The sequence below is a fragment of the Lagopus leucura genome, unplaced genomic scaffold (genome assembly GCF_019238085.1).
Source record: "Lagopus leucura isolate 7727_CA_CO unplaced genomic scaffold, USGS_WTPT01 Super-Scaffold_100001, whole genome shotgun sequence".
Taxonomy (NCBI): domain Eukaryota; kingdom Metazoa; phylum Chordata; class Aves; order Galliformes; family Phasianidae; genus Lagopus; species Lagopus leucura.
The window spans coordinates 37,820,721-37,840,391 of NW_024962262.1; the positions used below are offsets into that span (position 1 = coordinate 37,820,721).

The 19,671-nt window shown below is 39.1% G+C and overlaps 1 protein-coding gene across 1 annotated transcript; it reads left to right on the forward strand.

Annotated features, from left to right (window-relative positions):
• The first annotated feature begins 3,715 nt into the window (after window positions 1-3,715).
• BIVM (basic, immunoglobulin-like variable motif containing) lies at window positions 3,716-19,179 on the forward strand. The gene is made up of 10 exons (XM_042866393.1): window positions 3,716-3,946; window positions 4,594-5,188; window positions 6,692-6,818; window positions 7,677-7,772; window positions 7,875-7,979; window positions 9,772-9,866; window positions 10,568-10,700; window positions 14,610-14,693; window positions 16,505-16,601; window positions 17,676-19,179. The coding sequence occupies exons 2-10, from the start codon at window positions 4,699-4,701 to the stop codon at window positions 17,964-17,966; spliced, it is 1,518 nt and encodes a 505-aa protein (XP_042722327.1). The 5' UTR covers window positions 3,716-3,946; window positions 4,594-4,698; the 3' UTR covers window positions 17,967-19,179.
• Window positions 19,180-19,671: the final 492 nt, after the last annotated feature.

Genomic DNA, 19,671 nt, shown 5'->3' on the forward strand with positions numbered 1-19,671 from the left:
CTAAACAGAGAGAACTTATCACATTCTCCATGTCTGAACAGTACCTTGTCCATTTTTGCCTCTGGAGGTGTTCAAGGCCTGGCTGGCTGGGATCATAGTCATCCTGATCCAGTTGGTGGCAACCCTGTCATCAAGAGGAGGATGGAACTGCATATTCTTTAAAATCCCTTCCAATCCAAGTCATTCTGTGATCCTATGATTCTTTAGAATATTTCTAAACAAACATTGAGTAAGGAAAACCTGGATTTCCAAATTAGGAAGACACCATGGAAAAGGTTAACAGGGTATTTAGCCTATCAGAGAAGTTTTTTTTTAGGGCTTGAAATGAGGCTCGAGAGGTTTAAAAATAATCCTCTGTTTCTTGAAAACGCTCATAGCTAATACCAGACGGAATGCAGAGCAGCTCCATTTGCACAGAAGAGCCAGAAAGAAAGCACGAGACACTGTCATTTTATATATACATATGTAACTGCATATGTATACACATATACTAAAATGATTTTTTTCTTTTGTCATCTAACCACGGTAATATTCTCAGAATGAAAGCTTTGTGGAAGAGCTTCAGTCACAAGAGATACTTACAATTTATCTTCATAGTTTTTCTTGTCTTAAGGCAAGCAATACAGAACACTGAACCTCATCATCAAAGAGTCTTGAATTTTGAAGAAATTTTACATTTTTAAATACTCCAAATATGTTTGTATATAAAAAAACCCATACATAATAAATCAGTTGCTTTGAGGAAATCACAGACCATGATTTTAATAATTTTTAATGAGCATCTTCATCAAAAGATGCCTTAGAAAAATTGTCAAGCTTTAAAAATATAATTTTAACTTCCTGTTGTTCCTATTGGCATGACTTCTCAGGATTGCATTCCATCAGCAGTTAAAGACTTCCAACCCCTAATCTAAAAATTGATGCAGGTTGCATTTTATGCCTGCAGCCATTTAGCTCCTCTCTCTTACCTATCTTTACCTTCCTGATGTATTTTGCAGACAGAAATCACACTCCTCCTCAGCTTATGCTCTGCTGTGTGAAAGAAGCTAACAGCCTTATATTTATTTTAAAATACATTTCATAACTGTAAAAATCAATGTACTGCCTCTTCTTGTAAGGAGGTACTGGTACATTAAGGAAAGCACAGCAGCAGTGTAGCAAAGGTGACACACTTTATCTCTTCCCTCCCTGTCCCCTCCCCTCCCCCTCCATCTTTCTCTCCTCCAGTTTTTCTTCCTCCATACAAATACAGCTCAGGGAGTCTGTGTGCAGATCTGACACTATTTGTCAGCACCCAAACAAGCTGTAAAATAAATCACACAAGCTAATTTTAGTTCTGGCTGGCAAAGCCGACACTGCTGCTATCCATATACTAATGCCTGTAATTTGGCTCAGAGAAAAATGTTTTGGAGGCAGAATTGTTTAACTCCTTCAAAAGCAGTTGGCCAACTGGGGCTCAACAGGCTTCCAGCTGGCAAGGACACAAGGGATTCTGTTCTCCAATCGAGGTACATTGCTTCTGGATGGAGCCACATAAAATCCTGAATTTGATACGGGTTTTGTTGCAAACTTGGATCTGCCAGCAAACATTATAAGACTGCTGCCACTTTGCTCTAATTAATAACTGAAAACCACCAATTAACTCTAGCCTTGGAGATTTGATTCTTAGTTCAGTTATTTGCAGCATTGCTCACAGAAGCTACTGCATGCGTTAGGGCTCTGTGGTTTGGGGGCACTATGTTGTAGTAGCACTGAATCTTGTCTCAGCAAAATGCTGTAACTTATGATCTGTTTTTTTTTGTTATTGTTTTGGTTTTTTTTGTTTTTTAATTATTCTAGTACATAGTAAGCCATGTAAGTGATCATTTAATGGTACTAATATTATTGTAGTATAGATAATTTTAAAGTAGTTGTGGCAGTGCCCCATTTTCTGCTTCCCTCCCCCTGAATTCACATCTTCAGAGTCACTGTATGTTGAAAATACAGTAACTGCTAAGAAGACCAGAGGTATCCTGGGTTGCACGAAAAAAAAAGGAATTAAATTAAGGGAGGTGATTCTCCCCCTCTACCCTGCGCTGGTGAGTCAACATCCAGAGTGCTGTATCCAGTTCCGGGCTCCTCAGTGAAAGAAAGACAAGGAACTTCTGGAGAGAGTCCAGTGGAGGGCCACAAAGATGGTTAGGGGCCTTCAGTATCTCTCTTATGAGGAAAGGCTGAGAGACCTGGGACTGCTCAGCCTGTAGGAGACTGAGAAGGGATCTTATCACTGTTGATAAATATCTGAAGAGCAGCAGTCAAGTGGACAGGACTGGACTCTTTTCAGTGGTGTGCAGCAACAGAACAAGGGGCAATAGGCACAAACTGAAATACAGGAATTTCCATAAGAATACAGGGAAAAACTTTACTGTGAGGATGACAGCGCAATGGAACAGAGTGGTGGTGGAGTGTCCTTCTCTGGAGATAATTCAAGACCCACCCAGATGCTTTCCTGTGTGACCTGCTGTAGGGAACTGCTTTAGCACTGCGTTGGACTTGATGATCTCCATATGTCACAGAATCACAGAATCACAGGGTTGAAAGGAACCTCAAGGATGATGAATCTCCAACCCCCCTGCCACAGGCAAGGCCACCAACCTCCCCATTTAATACTAGACCAGGCTGCCCAGGGCCCCATCCAACCTGGCCTTGAACACCTCCAGGGACGGGGCATCCACAACCTCTCTGTGCAGCCTGTTCCAGCACCTCACCACTCTCTCTGTAAAGAACTTCCCCCTGACATCCAACCTAAATCTTCCCTCCCTCAACTTAAAAACATTTCCCCTTCTTCTGCAGCTATCAACCCTTTCAAAGAGTTGATTGCCCTCCTCTTTGTAGGGTCCTGTCCATTCTACCCCTACAATTCTGTTATGTGAAATATTTCCAGCACCTCCAGACACCGCTTTCTGAAAATCTTTTGTACAGTTTTCTCGAGGCACTGCAGTCACATTTGTGCTGCGCTGATCTCACTGCAGCCAGAGAGAACTAGCAGGAGCTTGGAACAAAAGGACAGACTTGGATGTCTGCACCTGGCTCACAGCAGGAACCCACGGCTGGTTTATGCTCCTACACTTTGAGATGTGAAGATTTGGCTGCTTTGTAAGACTGAGACAAGGGCTCGCCATCAGCATGCTGCACTTCAAACCGATGCTGTCTTAGGGCAGCAGGAGGCCGCGAGGCCGCAACCCAACTTCTGAGCTCAAGCACAGGCGAGCGGCCTCCACCGGACGAGACCACGAGGGCGCAAACCCGGGGGACGGCGGGGGGAAACCGGAGCTGCGGAGGCGCTTCTCTCCGGCACCGAGGCTCTGCCGATGCTCCTCCGGGAAACACGCGGGCGGCTCCGCCGTGCTAGCCTCAAAAGCTCGCGGCATCAGCAGCGAGGACGCCGCAATCTGCCCCCCCGGCGTGATGCGGCAGGTGGTGCCGCCCGACGGCGGCGGCGGCGGTGCGAGGAGGCGAGGGGCGGCGGGGGCGCAGGTGGGCGCTCGCCGTGGTTTCCCCCCCCCCCCCCTCCTCCGCGTCGCGCATTGCGTTTGTTTCCGGCGGGCGCCGCGCAGGTAACGGGCCGGGGCCGCACTGCCGCAGCCTCACGGCCTTTCCCCTCTTTGGCCCTCTGTCCTCTGTGCAGCGGGCGTTTCCGGCGAGCCCCGGCCCCGCGGTGGGCCCGTCCTTTTCCGCTCGCGGCTGTTAGCTCTGGAGCCGAGTGGAGGCGGCGCGGCCTCGCTGCGGTTGTGTCGCTGCCTTCTGCAGGGCAGCGCCGGCGGTTGTTTGCGGGCGCGTTTTGTGGCACGGGAGGGCTCGAACGCTGTCGGCTGCGCTCCGTGACCAGACGTGGGGGTGCGGAGCGGAGCTCAGCTCCTGCCTGATGCAGGGTTTCCGTCTGTGGAGCGTGTTTGTGCTCATACGTGTGAGTTGCTGACATGATGCATAGCAAATGCAACCGACTTGCTTGTTAAAGACTGATAATTGAAAGCCTGATAAATTAGGTTTTGAGAATTCTTAGCTATCAACAAAACCTGGCACTTTTCTTCTGCACTTTTTGAAGAATGACAGGCACGCTGAAAATAAAAGGGAGCCCTTCGTAGTTGTATAAGAAAAGCAGTGAACTGGCTGGTTCCAGTGCTGGCAGTTTGCAATAAGCAGAGGTAATCGGCCATGTAAGCTTAAGCTTTGCTTGCCTGAGAACTATGCAGAATTCTTCCAAATTCAGTGACCTTATGTTTGTTTGTGATTTGTCCATTTGTTTAAGTTGTTTTACGCTATATCCATGAGAGATGTTGTGCCCTTAAAGGAGCAGAAATGATCAGGCACAATTATACGTGTATTTACTCATGATGTTGTCATCATAGCATCACTATAGCATGTGCAGTTGATGCTTCAGCAATAATATAAAAAAAAAAAGTACAATTTCTAGAATTCTGGCGATGTTTAGGAGAAGACACGATGTGTGTTTGGGTGTATCTTGAAAGATGTTTCAGGTTTGTTGGGATATGTGTTTAGAAATAAGCCTGGTGTGCGTTTTTAAGTTGACTGCGACCTCTTGTTTTCTTTCAGATACCTCAGCTTGCAGTAGCAATGGAGGCAGCGTTGCAAACTATGTGGTAATTAAAAATAGACAAAACCATTCCTTGCAGTACAAGACACTTCCAATATTATTCAATGCCTCACATCTCAGAAGATGAAAAGGAGAATGGTTCTGGAAACAATGGAAACACTGAAAAGAAACCTGGGAAGGAATCCTCAGAAGCTTCTCTTCGTGATCCTATAAAGTCGTACTGCATCTCAGATGCCTCAACTGTTTCTTTGGTGTCCAGGGGAGATGGACATTACCCATGGGGATGTCCTGTGACTCATACACGAGAGAAATTTTATACCATTTGCTCAGACTATGCTTTTTTAAACAGAGTAACATCTATTTGTAAAAGCCCAAGTGCTTCAGTTAGTGCCTGCCTGTCAGGCAGTGCTGCCTTAAATGTTGGAAATAACACACCTAGCTTGCTGGGCATTCAAACTGGTGCTTCAGAGATAATCTACAGTGAAGATGCTAACTTGGAAACCTTGTCTGGCAGCCTTGGAAAGCTTCCGCTGGCATGGGAAATTGACAAATCAGAATTCAACAGCGTGACTGCGAATCATAAAAACAAAGCAGGTGAGATGGTGATGTGTGAGTGGTAGAGGAAGAGTTGCTTTTCAGAACTTGCTTGTGAAGGGGCATGGTTGAAACATGTATTTCTTGATGGAATGCTACAGGAGAGCCTGTACATCATTTCAAACAACTTGCTCATCAGCAAAAGAGAGAGTGAGGTAGGAGGAGTGAAAGCCAAATGTAAGTGGCCATCAAACAAGACTGGATTGTTCTTAACTGTGTGTGGTGGCTTTGGTGGCTCTGGTTAGTAGAATCTGATGAATTTTGCAGTGTTTATTTTTGCCTGTTAAATACAATTTTGTCACTTGAATTGTTGCCAGGTACTGCAGAGGTATGCTTGGAAATTAAAGGTGTGCTTTATTCATTATAAGAAGAAAATAAGATCATTATAGGTATCTAGGAGAGCAGTTTGTTTCTGTAACAAAATTGTATATGTTTTGATTCTCTGTATGTATACGGTGTTAAGGAGCCAGTTCCATTACAACTGGCTTTACTGCCACCTGTGTTCTTTCTCTCAGATTGCAGCTGTGAATCAAGCACCCATATCTGCATGGTTTTCTTTGTTTTGTAATCCCTCTGCTTACCTACAGCTGCCTGTAGCTTCTTTTTTTTTCCTTCTGTTTATTTTTTTGTCCTGATGACTAGCTAGTTAAATAGCTGTATTATCCACCTCATTGTGGATATCCACAGTTTAGCAAAACGTGAACATTTTTAGCAAATTTCTGTTGTATTTTAATGTGTACAAGTAGTATCATCAAATAAAATTAAGAAGCAATGATTACATCTTGCCAGATGGTTAATTTAGCCAAAAATAAAATACATGTAGTATGCTTTATTTGGATATGGTGGCTTCAGTTGCTGTTCCACTACCTTAATGGCTTGAACAGGATGTATTATTCTCTCTGACTTTGCCCGTAAGCTTTCATCAGAAAGAGTAGCTGATTGTGAAAAGTAAAGTAAAAAAATATATATATACTTACGGAGATAGAGAGAGATGGAGATATATATATATATATATATATATATATATATATATATATATATATAGATTATATATATATAGATTGGCTGTGAAAAGCAAATGTTTAATTATATTTTCCTATACATTTAATGTTATGTGATGGGAAGTTTGTGTTAGGCTGTCTGTTAGTCTGGCAACATATTTTCAGCTTTCAGAGAATGTGTTTCTGGGACAGCTGATGTAACTCAGAGAGTAATCAGATTGACTGCTTTCTCAGATTAGTTGAGCAGATCATTTTTAATTCTCTTAAAAAAAAAAAAAAAAAAAAAAAAGTTTCTTATGTAGCAAATGGGTTCTTCAGTATTTACAGGCCCTTTGAAAGTCTTGATTGGCTATTTGACCCTTCATCAAAGTGTTTAGTCCCAGTTTGCAATTACACGGCCAGCATCTGTTGTTTGAGGTGCGTGCTATTTCTAACAGTACTTAAGGAATAAGATATAAAAGGTAAGCAAGGTATTAATTTGTTTCTGAAATCTTCTTCACAGGCAACATGAAGAAACAAGTGGCAAAGAAAAAGTCCTCAGACAAAAAAAGCAAACAGTACAAGGAGTGCCCTCAACTCTCTGCTCTTGAAGATGTGAAGGAAAGGAAAGTGTTGGACCTTCGAAGATGGTAGTATTTATGACATGTATTTAAGATTATCCTCATGCAGTTTGTTGGTAAACACTGTTGCTTATTATCTAAAACATCTTAAAAATCTCTTAATTGTATTTTACTAGAAAGACTGCATAGACTGTGTGCGCTAAGCATGTGTACTCTAAATCTCATACTTTCTGAAAGAAGGAAAGAATGAGAGCTTCTCATCTGCAGAAATCCTAAAGCTTTTCTCATTTCTGTAAACAACTTTTTGTTTTAATCTGGAATCAATTTATGTGGAAGTTAAGTGCTTAAAGCAATGGAGGTTCACTGGCAAGGTCAGGCAAAAACTAACTTCAAGTATAGTACTTATTTTTCTTTTAAGTTTGAAATGCTAGGTAAAAATCTGTCAATTCTATACAGTCTTTGTATACTGTGTGAACACAGTTAATTTAATGAATTCATCTGGTTCTTACCATATGTCTCTTACATCAGGGAGTTGGAATTAGACTAGAGAATCTGCAACCCAGAATGTCATTTACTGGCAAATGGTTGGAAATGCAGTTTATTAAAAATCTGTATCTTTAGAAAACGTGTATAGAACTTGTTGTATATCTTACAGGATCATTTGTACAGAACTTCTGTAGGGCTGTTAGAAATTTAGCTACTTTTTATGAGATGGGGTAGTAATATCTGACAAGCATTAGTGAATTTATTAGTTGTTTTTTTTTTTTTTTTCCTGAAAGGATATGCTTTTCTGTAGAAGTGAAGTAAAAGATTTAGTGTAGCCTGGTCCCTCAATGGCATGGCACAAAGCAAAGAAGTTCACGTTGCTCGTATGTGTAACTGGATCAAGAATGTTTACTGATGCATTTGTTGTTGCTGTTGATTTAGGTATTGTATTAGTCGACCTCAGTACAAGACTTCTTGTGGAATTTCTTCATTAGTGTCTTGCTGGAATTTCTTGTATAGTACACTGGGGGCTGGCAGGTGAGTCACACATGGACACCCATTTTCCTCTAGAGAATCTAAAATGTGGTGTCAATTACTTTATTAAATAAAACTTTTTTTTTTTTTTTTTTTTTCCCTCAGTTTACCACCTATTACTCAAGAAGAAGCTTTGCATATATTGGGTTTTCAACCCCCATTTGAGGAGATTAGGTTTGGTCCCTTCACTGGAAATACAACTTTAATGAGGTATGCTCAGTTCTTTTGATGCAGCCAAATAGTTATTACATGGAAAACTAACATGGTATAAACTAAATCACCTAAAACACCTAAAGATATAGAAGCAATTCATTTATTAAGAAAGGAAAGAAGTTGTGACTGGCGTATGTTAGATCATAGAGCAGCAGAGCATACATGGGTGCTCTGGGAATGTGTGAAGAGTTTTTGTAATAGCTGTTATCTATGATGTGATGTTACACAGATCATGAGAACATAAATTAAAATGTTTAATTTTTTTAATTCAGTTTGATTAGTGGATGCGCTTCAGTGAATAAAATTCTCTGGTTAGGAAATTTATTGGCTCTCATTTTCCTGTTTTTGAAAATGCTTGTTAAGTGCTTATTGGTATCATTAAAGCAGCCTGAAATGACACTTGTTTTAATAGTAGCTTTATGTAAAAAAATAAAATTGAGACTTCAAAATGAGCTGAGTTAATTTGTTGCTTTGCTGCAGCAGAACTCTTCAGGATGAGTTTGAGGGGGAAAGATAGGGCTGAAGTCACAGAAGTCCTGGACTTTTAAGTTCTCTTATTTCTGCTCTGCTGCTTTCTGATCTTGAGGAGTAAGGTCTAAAATCTATGCCCTTTCTTTGTTTTATGGAACTCAGAAAATCTTTCACAATTAAATAAGACTATGAGATTTGAACGTCTTGAAAAGGCCTTGGTGTGTTACCCACATGCCAAAGACTGAAAAATTTTTGTGTAAGATTGAAAAATTTTGCAGTTTTCTTAATAGGTCTGTGAATCATATTTCATCTAGTTGATATTCTTTAAAGGCAGTGTGTATGATTTGTCACAGAATGTGGGTGCTGGATTTGAAAACGTGGCAGCAGTCTGTTCTTAAATAGTGGCATACTGTCTAGATTATTGAAGTGTCGTGAGAACTTCCTTCTCTGACTGAGAAGACTCAGACCCAGTTGTTTTTTTTTTTTTTTTTTTAATCTCTTAGGAATATGTCAATCCTTACAGAACAAGCTTAGAGTACATTCTGCCACTTTATGTTAACAGTCTGTACAGCAGAAAGTGTAACTTGGCGTTCTTCTTTCTTTTTGCCTGTGAGTGCCCTAAATGCTACAGAAAAGCACTTTTTTAGTGTTTTTTCCTAGACAAATAATTTTTAAACATATGGCTGACTGGAAAACAGGAGGGCTGAGAGACAAACCCAGCCTAACATAATTTTGTGATTGAGATATTATCTTGGGGGAATATGAATTTGAATCCTCTAGCGTTGCAAGATGAAGTGAATATCTGAGACAGACCTGCTGTCACTTGCTGTTGTGAGGAGTTCTGGCACTGGACTCATGTAATGCTTTGGGAACATGACAGAAGCCCAGTGTGATATGCAGGAAGTCCTATTGAAGTCTCTTGTCTTCTAATGTTTTAGAAGATTCCCACTGTGTGCCTTACAAATCATGGCTGGAACTTGGCAATACAGAGGTTAGGCCTTTCTGAAGGCTGAATAACTGAAAATTAGGTGCAACTGGCATGAACAGAATAGGGCTAACATTCCTAAATCCAACGCTTTGCTGATTATGCGTTCCATAAAGGGTCTGAAAAAGCAAAGGAGAAAGCTCTCAGTATTTATTTACCTTCCTAGAATGATTTGTTTGTGTTGTGGTAATTTGCAGTCCATACACTAGTGTTACAGGTACTTAGTAGCACCCTGTAACTTCTTTTCTAAACTGTCAAGCAGGGAAGTGAGAAAAAATAAAATTGCATTTAATAACTGTTGAGTTACTGCAATCTTTAAACTTATTGTTTCAGATGGTTTAGGCAAATAAATGATCACTTCCATATCAAGGGTTGCTCATATGTTCTTTATAAACCTCATGGAAAGAACAAGACAGCTGGAGAAACCGGTAAGTAGCTAATCCTAAAGCATTCACCTTACTGTATCTAAATTGAAAAAAATCTGCAATGTACTGCATTTGGCAGGGCAAATTATTTAGTGCTTCTGTTTCAGGTAAGCTATCAAATATCCTGTCTGTAGAATTTTAAAGTAGCCAGGTTTCCTGGCTGCGCTTTCTGTAATACTGGAGAAGCAGCAATTTTTTAATTATTATTTCAACATTTTGGAAATCTCTGTATAAAGATTTAGAATGTACAGCATCAGAGTATTAATATAATAATTAAACGTTTTGTGCTTCTAAAAATAATTTTCTGAAGTTGTATTCATTGGTAGTGATGGTTGTATACCATGATAATGATAGGACAAGGGCGAATGGTTTTAAACTAAGACATTGGAAATTTAGGTTAGATATTCTGAAGAGATTTTTCACTCTGAGAGGTGGTATGATTTTGATGTATTTGCAGACTTTATATTCCATTTCCTTAGCACAGTCTGTGGAAGATGTTAACTTTTTTGTGCCAAGACAGAAATAAAACACTAGGTCAAAAGTTTTGAATCAACGTTATTTTGCATGTCCCTGTCAGAGCACATACTTTAATTTAAAATAAGTGATGTAACTATTTTGTAGTAGGAAGTACAGCTTTGTTGTTGCTGAATATGCTATGCTGGATCGAAAGCACTCTGAGCTGTAACATCAACTTTCTTTTGTAGCTGTGGGGGCCCTTGCAAAGCTAACGCGTGGACTGAAAGATGAATCAATGGCCTACATCTACCATTGCCAAAACCACTATTTTTGTCCAATTGGATTTGAAGCAACCCCAGTAAAAGCTAGTAAAGCATATAGGTAAGATTGGATGCTTATACTTATTTTAATGGAGAAATGTACAGGAAAAACTTACTGCAAGTTGATATCAGTTTTCTCCTTTAATGGTATTGTGTATGTTGTGAAAACATTTGTGTCCGAACTAGCAAAACACTCTGTATTCTTAAATAAATGATTTAAAGCTAAAAACAACTGAGCAAGCTAGACTGAGAGAACTTAAACAAAACCCATCAGTGGTAGTTAGAATCACTTAAAGATGTCTATTTGTATGGAGTAGTTATTTACAGGAAGGACAGTTAGCAAGTCTGAAAAAAAAAAAAAAAAAAATCCCAAAAACAACAGACTTAAAAGCAAGGTGAAAGTGCATATATGACTTAGGGACTAGAAGTAAAAAACTTTGAAGTGGTACTAATCCATTTTGGAGCAGACATGATGAAATCTGCAAATGCTGAAACAAATATTTGTTTATTTTGAGAACAGGGGATCTTGTAGTACTGTGCTATTGTGCTTATGTATGTTTGCAGTGTTGACTAAGAACGGTGACAAAATTAGAGTGTAAAACTTAGAAAAATAAGTAAAACTTTCTGAATAATTTGTTACCAAGAATCTTGAAAAGAGGGATGGTGAGAAGCTTGAAGAAATTTCTGTCATAGTATGTTTGGCTTTTATAAATGACTACTGTAGTGCTGAAACACTTCTTGAAGAGAAGGGAAAATGTAATATGACAATTGTTTTAGAATAAAAATATGATTTTAATTTCAGATTTGTCAGTAATTTGACATTGCTCAGGATAAAATAGTGGAACAGTCAGTATGAGTTTCAGTTATATATAGGTTTAAATGGAAAATGATGGCATTGAAATTCATACTTACATTAGGTTAAATTCTGTGTAAAACCACAAATTTCCTCAAGATTGACATTTTTCAGCCCTAGCAAACTTCATCTGAGACTCTGTAATGTTATTAACTTGCTACTTTATGATATACTGAGAGTAGTTTTTCTTCTTTGTGCATCATTTGCAGAATCATACTCAAATTGTTATTCCTGTCTCTAAGTTGTGGTTGTCTCAGGTTGTGAACAGTATGTGTCAGAGGTTTTCTTGATGCACTTTAGCAAGGTTCATCTGCTGATCAGTATTTAGTAATGGTATCAATGGGCATAAGAAAACAATCTCTGACAAAATTAGCAGATCCCAATAGCAGGAAATAAGATGTAATGAAGAGTGTAAGTCACTGGTGTGAGGTGAGCCTCAGTCTTGTACTTGGCTTACCAGCCAGTCTTTGATTTGGCTGTGTTGAAATATGTAGTGTCACGTCAGGAAATGAAGAAATGTTAACTCCGCTTTTAGAATTTAGAGTGGTAGCTGTATGGTGCAATAAAGCATAATCACCCGAATCTAATCTGTTCCCAATGTAAGGCTGTAACCAAGGGATTAATGAAAATTTCTATAGTCATAGAGCTGAAAAAGACCACTGAGATCATCTAGTTCAACTGGTGACCCATCACCATCACGTCCTCTAAACCATGTGCCTCAGGGATGGTGATTCCACCACTGCCCAGGGCAGCCTGTTCCAATGGCTCACCACTTCTTTGGAGAATAAATTTCTCCCAGTATCCAACCTGAAACTTCCTTGGTGTAACTTGAGGCCATTACTTCTCATTCTATCACTGTTACCTAGGAGAAGAGGCCAATCCCCATCTTGCTACACCCTCCTTTCAGGTAACTTTATAGAGTGATGGTGTCTCCCCTGAGCCTCCTCCAGAATAACAATCCCGATTCCCACACATGTTCCTTTCGAGTCTTGATCTCTGTACCCTTCACAGCTTCATTGCCCTTCTCTGGTCATACTCTGGGGTCTCAGATGTCTTCCTTGTAGTGAGGGACCCAAAACTGAACGTAGCACTCGAGGTGTAGCTTCAGTAATGCTGAGTAGAGAGGGACAGCCACCTCCCTAGTCTTGCTGGCTTATCTATTTCTGATGCAAGCCAGGATGCTGTAGGCCTTCTTGGCCACCTGGGAACACTTCTGGCTCATGTTCATCTGGCTATCAACACCCCCAGGTCCATTTCTTCCACACAGCCTTCCAGCCACTCTGCCTCAAGCCCAGAGCGTTGCAGGGGGTTGCTGTGACCAAAGTGCAGGACCCAGCACACGGTCATGTTGAAGCTCATACAATTAGCCTCAGCCTGTTGATCCTGCATTTCTAGATTCCTCTATAGGGCCTTCCTACTCTCGGGTAGATCAACACTTCCTCCCAACTTGCTGCCATTTGCAAGCTTCCTGAGGTTGCATTCAATTCCCTCATCAGTATATGAACAAAAGAATATATAAGGTGGTTGTGGGTTTTTTCCCATGCTTTTATTTTTACTTTTTTTTGAAGTTTCATACACTGACATGCTATGTGGTGACAAGGGTGGCCCAGTTTGAAGTTCAGCACATTAATCTACTTAAGATTACTAAACAGTTAATGACTTGCTTACTCCATCACTTACTAAGAGTATGCACTGGAAGAACAAAGGAGTTAAAGTAATAAATAAAATGTGCAAATTAGATTGAAAGTGCAGTTAAAAAAAAAGTGGTGTGATCCAGTGAGTGGAAATTTCTGATGCCTTGTAAATCTAGTTTGAGTTTACGTTGCTTAGTAGTGAACAAAAGCAGTGATTATAGTATTTTGCCCATGATTGAAATGGATTCTCAGTCACTCCGGTTATTGTTTTTAAGTCAATATCGGATTTCTTTTTCTTAACAACAGATCTCTCCTAAAGATGTAATATGAAGTAATGAATTCAAGGAGCTTTTACAGTCTTATTTTAGGCTGGGGCTCAAACCATAGGAGCATCCTGTTTTCTTTCTGTCTTCTAACATCTTGCTCTGAAAAATCATGTTAGTACCCCAGAGGTGCTGGCATTAGATTTGGTAGTAATTCTTGTATACTTTTTTCTAGTTATATAACTAGAAAAGGTTTTTCTAGTTATAGAAAAACTTTTGATTAACTGTAATACTAAAAGACCTTTAAGCTTCAAGTGAAATGGGTAGATAGATTGCTAGGCTGAGCTTAGAAGACAGTTCTTAGGTCAACCATAGACTTCCTATGATCTTAGGTTGCTGGATTTGGACTCGGGAGACCTGGGTTCAGTTCCCAGTTCAACCACAGACTTCCGTTGTGATTTTAGGTAAGTCAATCTATCCTGTGTCTCAGTTTACCAAGTGTGGGATGATGGAGTACATTGTTACTTTACAGGGAATGTTAGGAATAAGTAAGCAAATAGTTGCAAGCAGTAAGGCCGTATACTGTTTATTACCTAGGCAGGAAAAATGTCAGCTTTTGTTACTGTTGAAACTGAAGTAGCTTTTCATTGGATAATTACACACGGGGAAGTCACAGGGCTATGTATCTCATCTGTCTGCCCTAATGCCTGTCACGAACTTTTCCTGAAACAGTTACTACAGGCCATGAATTTCTGGAAAGTTGCTCGCAAATGTGAATTAGTATCAGTTGAGGGCTTGGTTTGCTTTGTTTTTATAGGTTAGGTGTTCAGGATAAAGTGACTAACATTAGGAGTTATTTTTCTATATGTTGCCCTATTTCTTTTAATAATAACTGTTGAGGGGCTGTAGTTTAAAAATGGTGGAAGGAGCTAATTGATGGCTCTGTCAAAACTGGGGGGTAAAGTGTTTGTTCCCCTCTCACATGGCTCATCACAACTCTTGTATTCTTGTAGGTATGTTTATATTTAGATCTTACACTGGATTGCCTTTCAACTGAGTAAAGCAATTTTGAAAATCTGTCTTTTCTCTGAATAGTAAGCAGTAGTATTTCTGTCTTGCTTAGATATATATAACATTGTAATTTATATGGGTATTTTAATCTTTCTTCCTTTTTAGTATGCACAGTAAGTCTTACTAGCATTATATCTTCTATTGAACAGAGGTCGTGTTTTGCAGCAAGAAGTAGAATACTGGATCTTAATTGGAGAGCCGAGCAGAAAACATCCAACAATACACTGTAAAAGGTATGTTATTTCATAAGAATTTTCAAGTTAGGCATTTTTAAAGAGCAAGCAATTTGTATGTTAGTGGTCCTTAGGAGATACAGACTTTTCTGCTGAATTCATTTCTACTGAATGAATATACTGTAGTTTTAAGTGAAGCGGTTGCTTTAATGGGAAGCTTCATCTTGACTTCGGGGCTAGCTTTGCAATTTTAGATGTGGCAGGACAGAGGAAAACCAAAGTCTGTTTCTCTTAGATGTGACAGCATATTAGTCAGGCAGAGAAGACACGTAGTGTGCCTGCAACCATATCAGATGTGATTTATAGGCTGTGTGAACCTTGACTGAGCACTGGACGTCTCAAGATCTAGTTTAGATGTAGGTACAGCCTGTGATCTGCTGCATCATTAGTTTATGCATACATAAAACCAATATATTCATGGTGAGGTCTCGTTTGTAAGAAGTTGGTGAGTAAACTAGTTGCACAGACTAGGACAGCTAGAGGGTTCTGTATTGAAGTTTCCTTGATTTAATTCATCATGGCAAATGTAACTGTTAAACAGTTTTCTCAGCTTTATTTGATGTTCTATTTTGTAGAGCTTAGTATTAATATCTGGAAGGAGAGAACAGTGCAAAAGAATACTATTTCTCAGGAAAGAAGTTCCTTAGCCAAAACAAAAATTTTAACAAATATGCTCTGCCATGCAGGCCAGTTTATTATGCAGTAGGGTTTATTTAATAAATTAGGAAAAGAACTGCTGGGAGGGCAAGGAAGTCACAGAACTACTTTTTCTTTTCTTTATTCTCTCAGTTATTTTGAAAGAGCTTATCTGATATAGATAGACGGATCAATCTGAGTACCTAAAACTCAGTTTGTCTTTTTCTTGGTTTGTGATGTGACTGTCCACAATTGTGAATAGCTGCATGTTTTGGACTGCTGAGATTAAGTGCAACAAAACAAAAAAATCACACTATGTATGTGTTTCCTTTATTGAGAAGCATAATCCTATGCATCCTACTGACAAACATTGTCCTGTGGTGTATGAACTACAAATGGGAAATGCAAACTCATTTAATACAATAGATGTCACCATGGTAAAAAACCAGTAATTCCTCAGTCCCACCAAGAGCTAGCAAAAAGTTCTGTGTATTAGGTAGGATGGGGAAAAAGGTTGGGACAGAAATCTGTTTTCTGAACTTGGAAGGTGATATAAAAGAGAAATGTGTAATTTGACGTTTGAAGAACTGAAAAAGTGATATATAGACATAAAGATGTGTAAAATACAGGGATAGTTATTTGCACTGGTCTAGAAAGAGCTATGAAATTGTGAAGAGCTGAGTAGATGGGGAATGATTGAATTAGAGGTGGGACTTGAACAGAATGGAAGTGTGGGTTATGGGTAAAACTGTCTAGTAGAAACATTTAATGGATGAGGAAAACAAGGATTTGACTGAAATGCAATGCAACAGCAAAAGGTATGATACAGTAAAAGGAACTTTTCTCTTTGCCAAAAGTACATTTAGCTTCTTCCTTTCAAAAAGTTGGTGAGTTGGCAAGCAACACAACAAATGACTTTTGATGCAATTATTCGTTTTGGAAGCTATTAACTAAGAGCAATACAATATCTGTGAATGCTTCAATTTAAAAAAATTAAGTTTTTATATCTAACTTGATGTCTCTAATACAGAGGTGTTTATATTTTACACATTTGTTTATCTTTAAATTTCTTGTAAGACTGGTTAAAACCTCAGATTTCTATTCTTCTGTGTGTAAAGGAGGAGCATGGTTTTGAGGCTTCAAATTCTCAGCAGAGTAGTAATCTTATTTTGTAGGTGGGCAGATATTGTCACTGACCTAAACACCCAAAATCCAGAGTACCTAGATATTCGACACCTAGAGAGAGGACTGCAGCATCGGAAAACAAAGAAGGTAAGGCAAATGCTATTTAGAAGGAAGAAAATTTGTGATAAATTTTGGCAAACCTGTTCATACTTAAGCAGTTAAAAACTTTTTATGAAGTGATTGCAGAAGGAAAAAGTCAAGTGTGCGTACTCACATGCAGTCATGAATGTTTACTTGCAGAACAAGACATGATTTAACAGTAACCTGGCATATGCTAGGCTGTCTGCCTATACCATATGTTTGGTAAAAATATTTAACCTTTGTTGGCTTAAAATGAAGCTGCAGCAAGTATGGAAATATTCTATAGATAAATTATAGACTGATCCTCTGAATCCTCTTGATGCTCCATGTAGTCTGGAAAGAAAATACGGTAGAGTATCAGACAGAAGAATACATGTGCATCTGTTAACTTTATTTATTGTTATGTATTATTTATGTATCGTAACTATATATATTACTGTATTTCTTTCTATAGATAAGCTTCTATCTTGTGTGTGGGAGAGGGGACTCTTTTTAATTTGCAGGTTGAAAGTCTGACATAATATGCTGGAGAGATTACTTGAAATGTGGTGATATGGAAGATGGTGTCAGCATGATGACAAGAGACCAGAACAGACAATTTGTGTGAAGATGGCTGGAAAATAAAAGCACTAACAGAACATAGGTTGTGTTAGCGATAGTTTGTACTAAACCATGAAGAATGAAGTGGATTATTTAAAAAGATAAGAAAGAAAACAGATGAATCATAGACTGACCAAGGCTGGAATACGCCTCCAGGACCATCTAGTCCAACTGTCCACCTACCACCAATATTTTGGCACTAAAACAGTAATACGTCTAAACATTTCTTGAACACTTCCAGGGATGGTGACTCAACTGCCCATTCCAGCACCTCTGGGAAATTATCAGAATTGATTGAGCAAAGTTTTTTGTTTTGTGGGTATGCTTTTGTGTTGCTATAGTTGTTGGTTTGTTTGTTGCTGATTGATTGATTTATTTTTAAAGAATTCTGTTACCTGAGAATATCTTTATTTCAAATATCTACTTAAGCACAAAAGCACATTTGTAATTTATAACAAAGAACTTTTTAAATTTTGTTAGGTTGGAGGAAATCTTCATTGCATCATCGCCTTTCAGAGACTTAACTGGCAAAGATTTGGTCCTTGGAATATTCCATTTGGAAGTGTCAGACAGGATAAGCAATCCCTAACACAAGGACAAGGTATTGCCAAATCTGAAAGTGAAGACAATATCTCTAAAAAACAACATGGACGACTGGGTCGATCTTTCAGTGCTGGTTTCCATCCAGAGTCTACATGGAAAAAATCTAGTCTTCGTGAGAGAAGGAACAGCGGGTATCAGAGCTATAATGATTATGATGGAGATGATTAGAATGAACTTCAGGTAATAGAGTTTATACATCAAAGTCAGTTTTAATCAACACAGAGTAGGGGTTTATTAGTCCTAGGATACATATGAATAGAAAATATGGTATAAAATACAGCTTTGTAATCCTTAGATCAGTTATGAATTATACGGTTGCAGTGGATGGCATCTGATACATGAACTGACAGATAAGCACAGATTATTGTACTTTTGTAATCAAAAGCAGATATGACAGCTAAATCAATCACTTACTTTGAAATGACTATATTATATCCTGATCTGTGAGAATAAAACAGCAGATTGAAATTAGCCAATGCAACAGATTTCATTGAAAATACTTGATATTCAGAAGCATGAAAATGTACTATATGACTTTATAAAAAGGCTTATACTGCATATGGTATAAGGATAAAAGTAAACATTTGCCTTCCTTTTTAGCATTCCATTTTAAGGCTGCTGATATCCAGTGAAAAGAAAGAAATTACATAGGTTAGAAAACCTTGTCAGATTAACAAAATGAATGTATATTCTCAATCTAGTTGTCAGTAGAATTCTCTGAGTCAGATAATGGTGTTTTGTAGGTAGATCCCAGTTACTTTTCCCATAGTGAGATACCTGTTTTAGACTGAGAAGAATTGCTGGTGGCAAGGAAGGTTTGAAGAGGGTCATTTACTGCTTTTGCTCTGTGGATACAGTAGCAGGTTTCCTATCCTGTGAGCTCTGGTGAGCAGTGACTGCGTAACACAAACTTGTGAAAATCAGTTTTATAAAGCTGCATTTAACCTGAGCCCAATGAGCTGGCTGAACGGAGTGTTCTGCTGGCAATTCTTTTCCTTGTTCAGTCTTAAAACTGCTGCTGTTTTTGTGCTGCTCTCTTAATTTTGTATGAAGGTGATGCAAGTGCCCAAAACTGCTGGCAGCCCTTATGATATACCTCTATGCCAGCAAACAATCCATGTCTTTTCGGGTGTCCACGTGCAGTCTTTTTTTTTTTTTTTTTTTTTTTCCTTTTCTTTCTGGTTTATTCAATTGTTCGCCCAAATGCATCTCGATGGTTGTAACTTTGTGTGCAGACATTCATACCTGCTCAAGGATTTTTATTTTTTACATAAAATGATTTGTCACGTAATGCAGGGTTTTTGTAGGTTGATGCTATTGTTAACCAAAAATGGGAGGGAGACTTTTGGACTTCTGTTCATTCAATAAAATTTGTTTTCTATTTTGTCTTGTTTCTTTTATCTTGGTAAGATACGTTGACGGAAGACTTTCAGGAAAATAGGTAAATGAAGGATTGGATTAGCATACAGAATCATTAAGGTTGGAAAGGACTTGCAAGATCATGAAATCCAACCACCAGCCTGCATGCTGGGAGACACACAGTTCTTGAGCGCCTTCAGGGAGGGTTACTCCACCACCTCCCAGGGCAGCCTGTGCCTGCACCTCAGCACTCTTCCTAAGAGTTTATTCCTTCTTTCCAGCCTGTTTAGCTGACTAACCCTGGGGTCAGGACTGCTTTGCGTGCTCAGAAGGCTGCATACCCTTCTGCTACTTAGCATCCTACAGCTTTCAAGCTGATGGTTGAACAAAGCTCTTGAAAACGTAGGCGCTTTCCAGGTGAAAACTTCTGCATGCTGAATTTAGACGGGGAATTTAACGCTTTAAAAGGTTGAGCTCCCTGTCCTAGCGAGAGCCGTATAGGGCGGTGCCGCCC

What these genes read in the sequence shown, in the direction of transcription:
- BIVM (XM_042866393.1), top strand. Translation starts at nt 4,699, where the DNA reads ATGCCTCACATCTCAGAAGATGAAAAGGAGAATGGTTCTGGAAACAAT. An exon ending in GAATCATAAAAACAAAGCAG is followed by an intron (nt 5,189 to 6,691) that starts GTGAGATGGTGA and finishes TCTTCTTCACAG; the next exon opens with GCAACATGAAGAAACAAGTG. An exon ending in GGAAATACAACTTTAATGAG is followed by an intron (nt 7,980 to 9,771) that starts GTATGCTCAGTT and finishes TTATTGTTTCAG; the next exon opens with ATGGTTTAGGCAAATAAATG.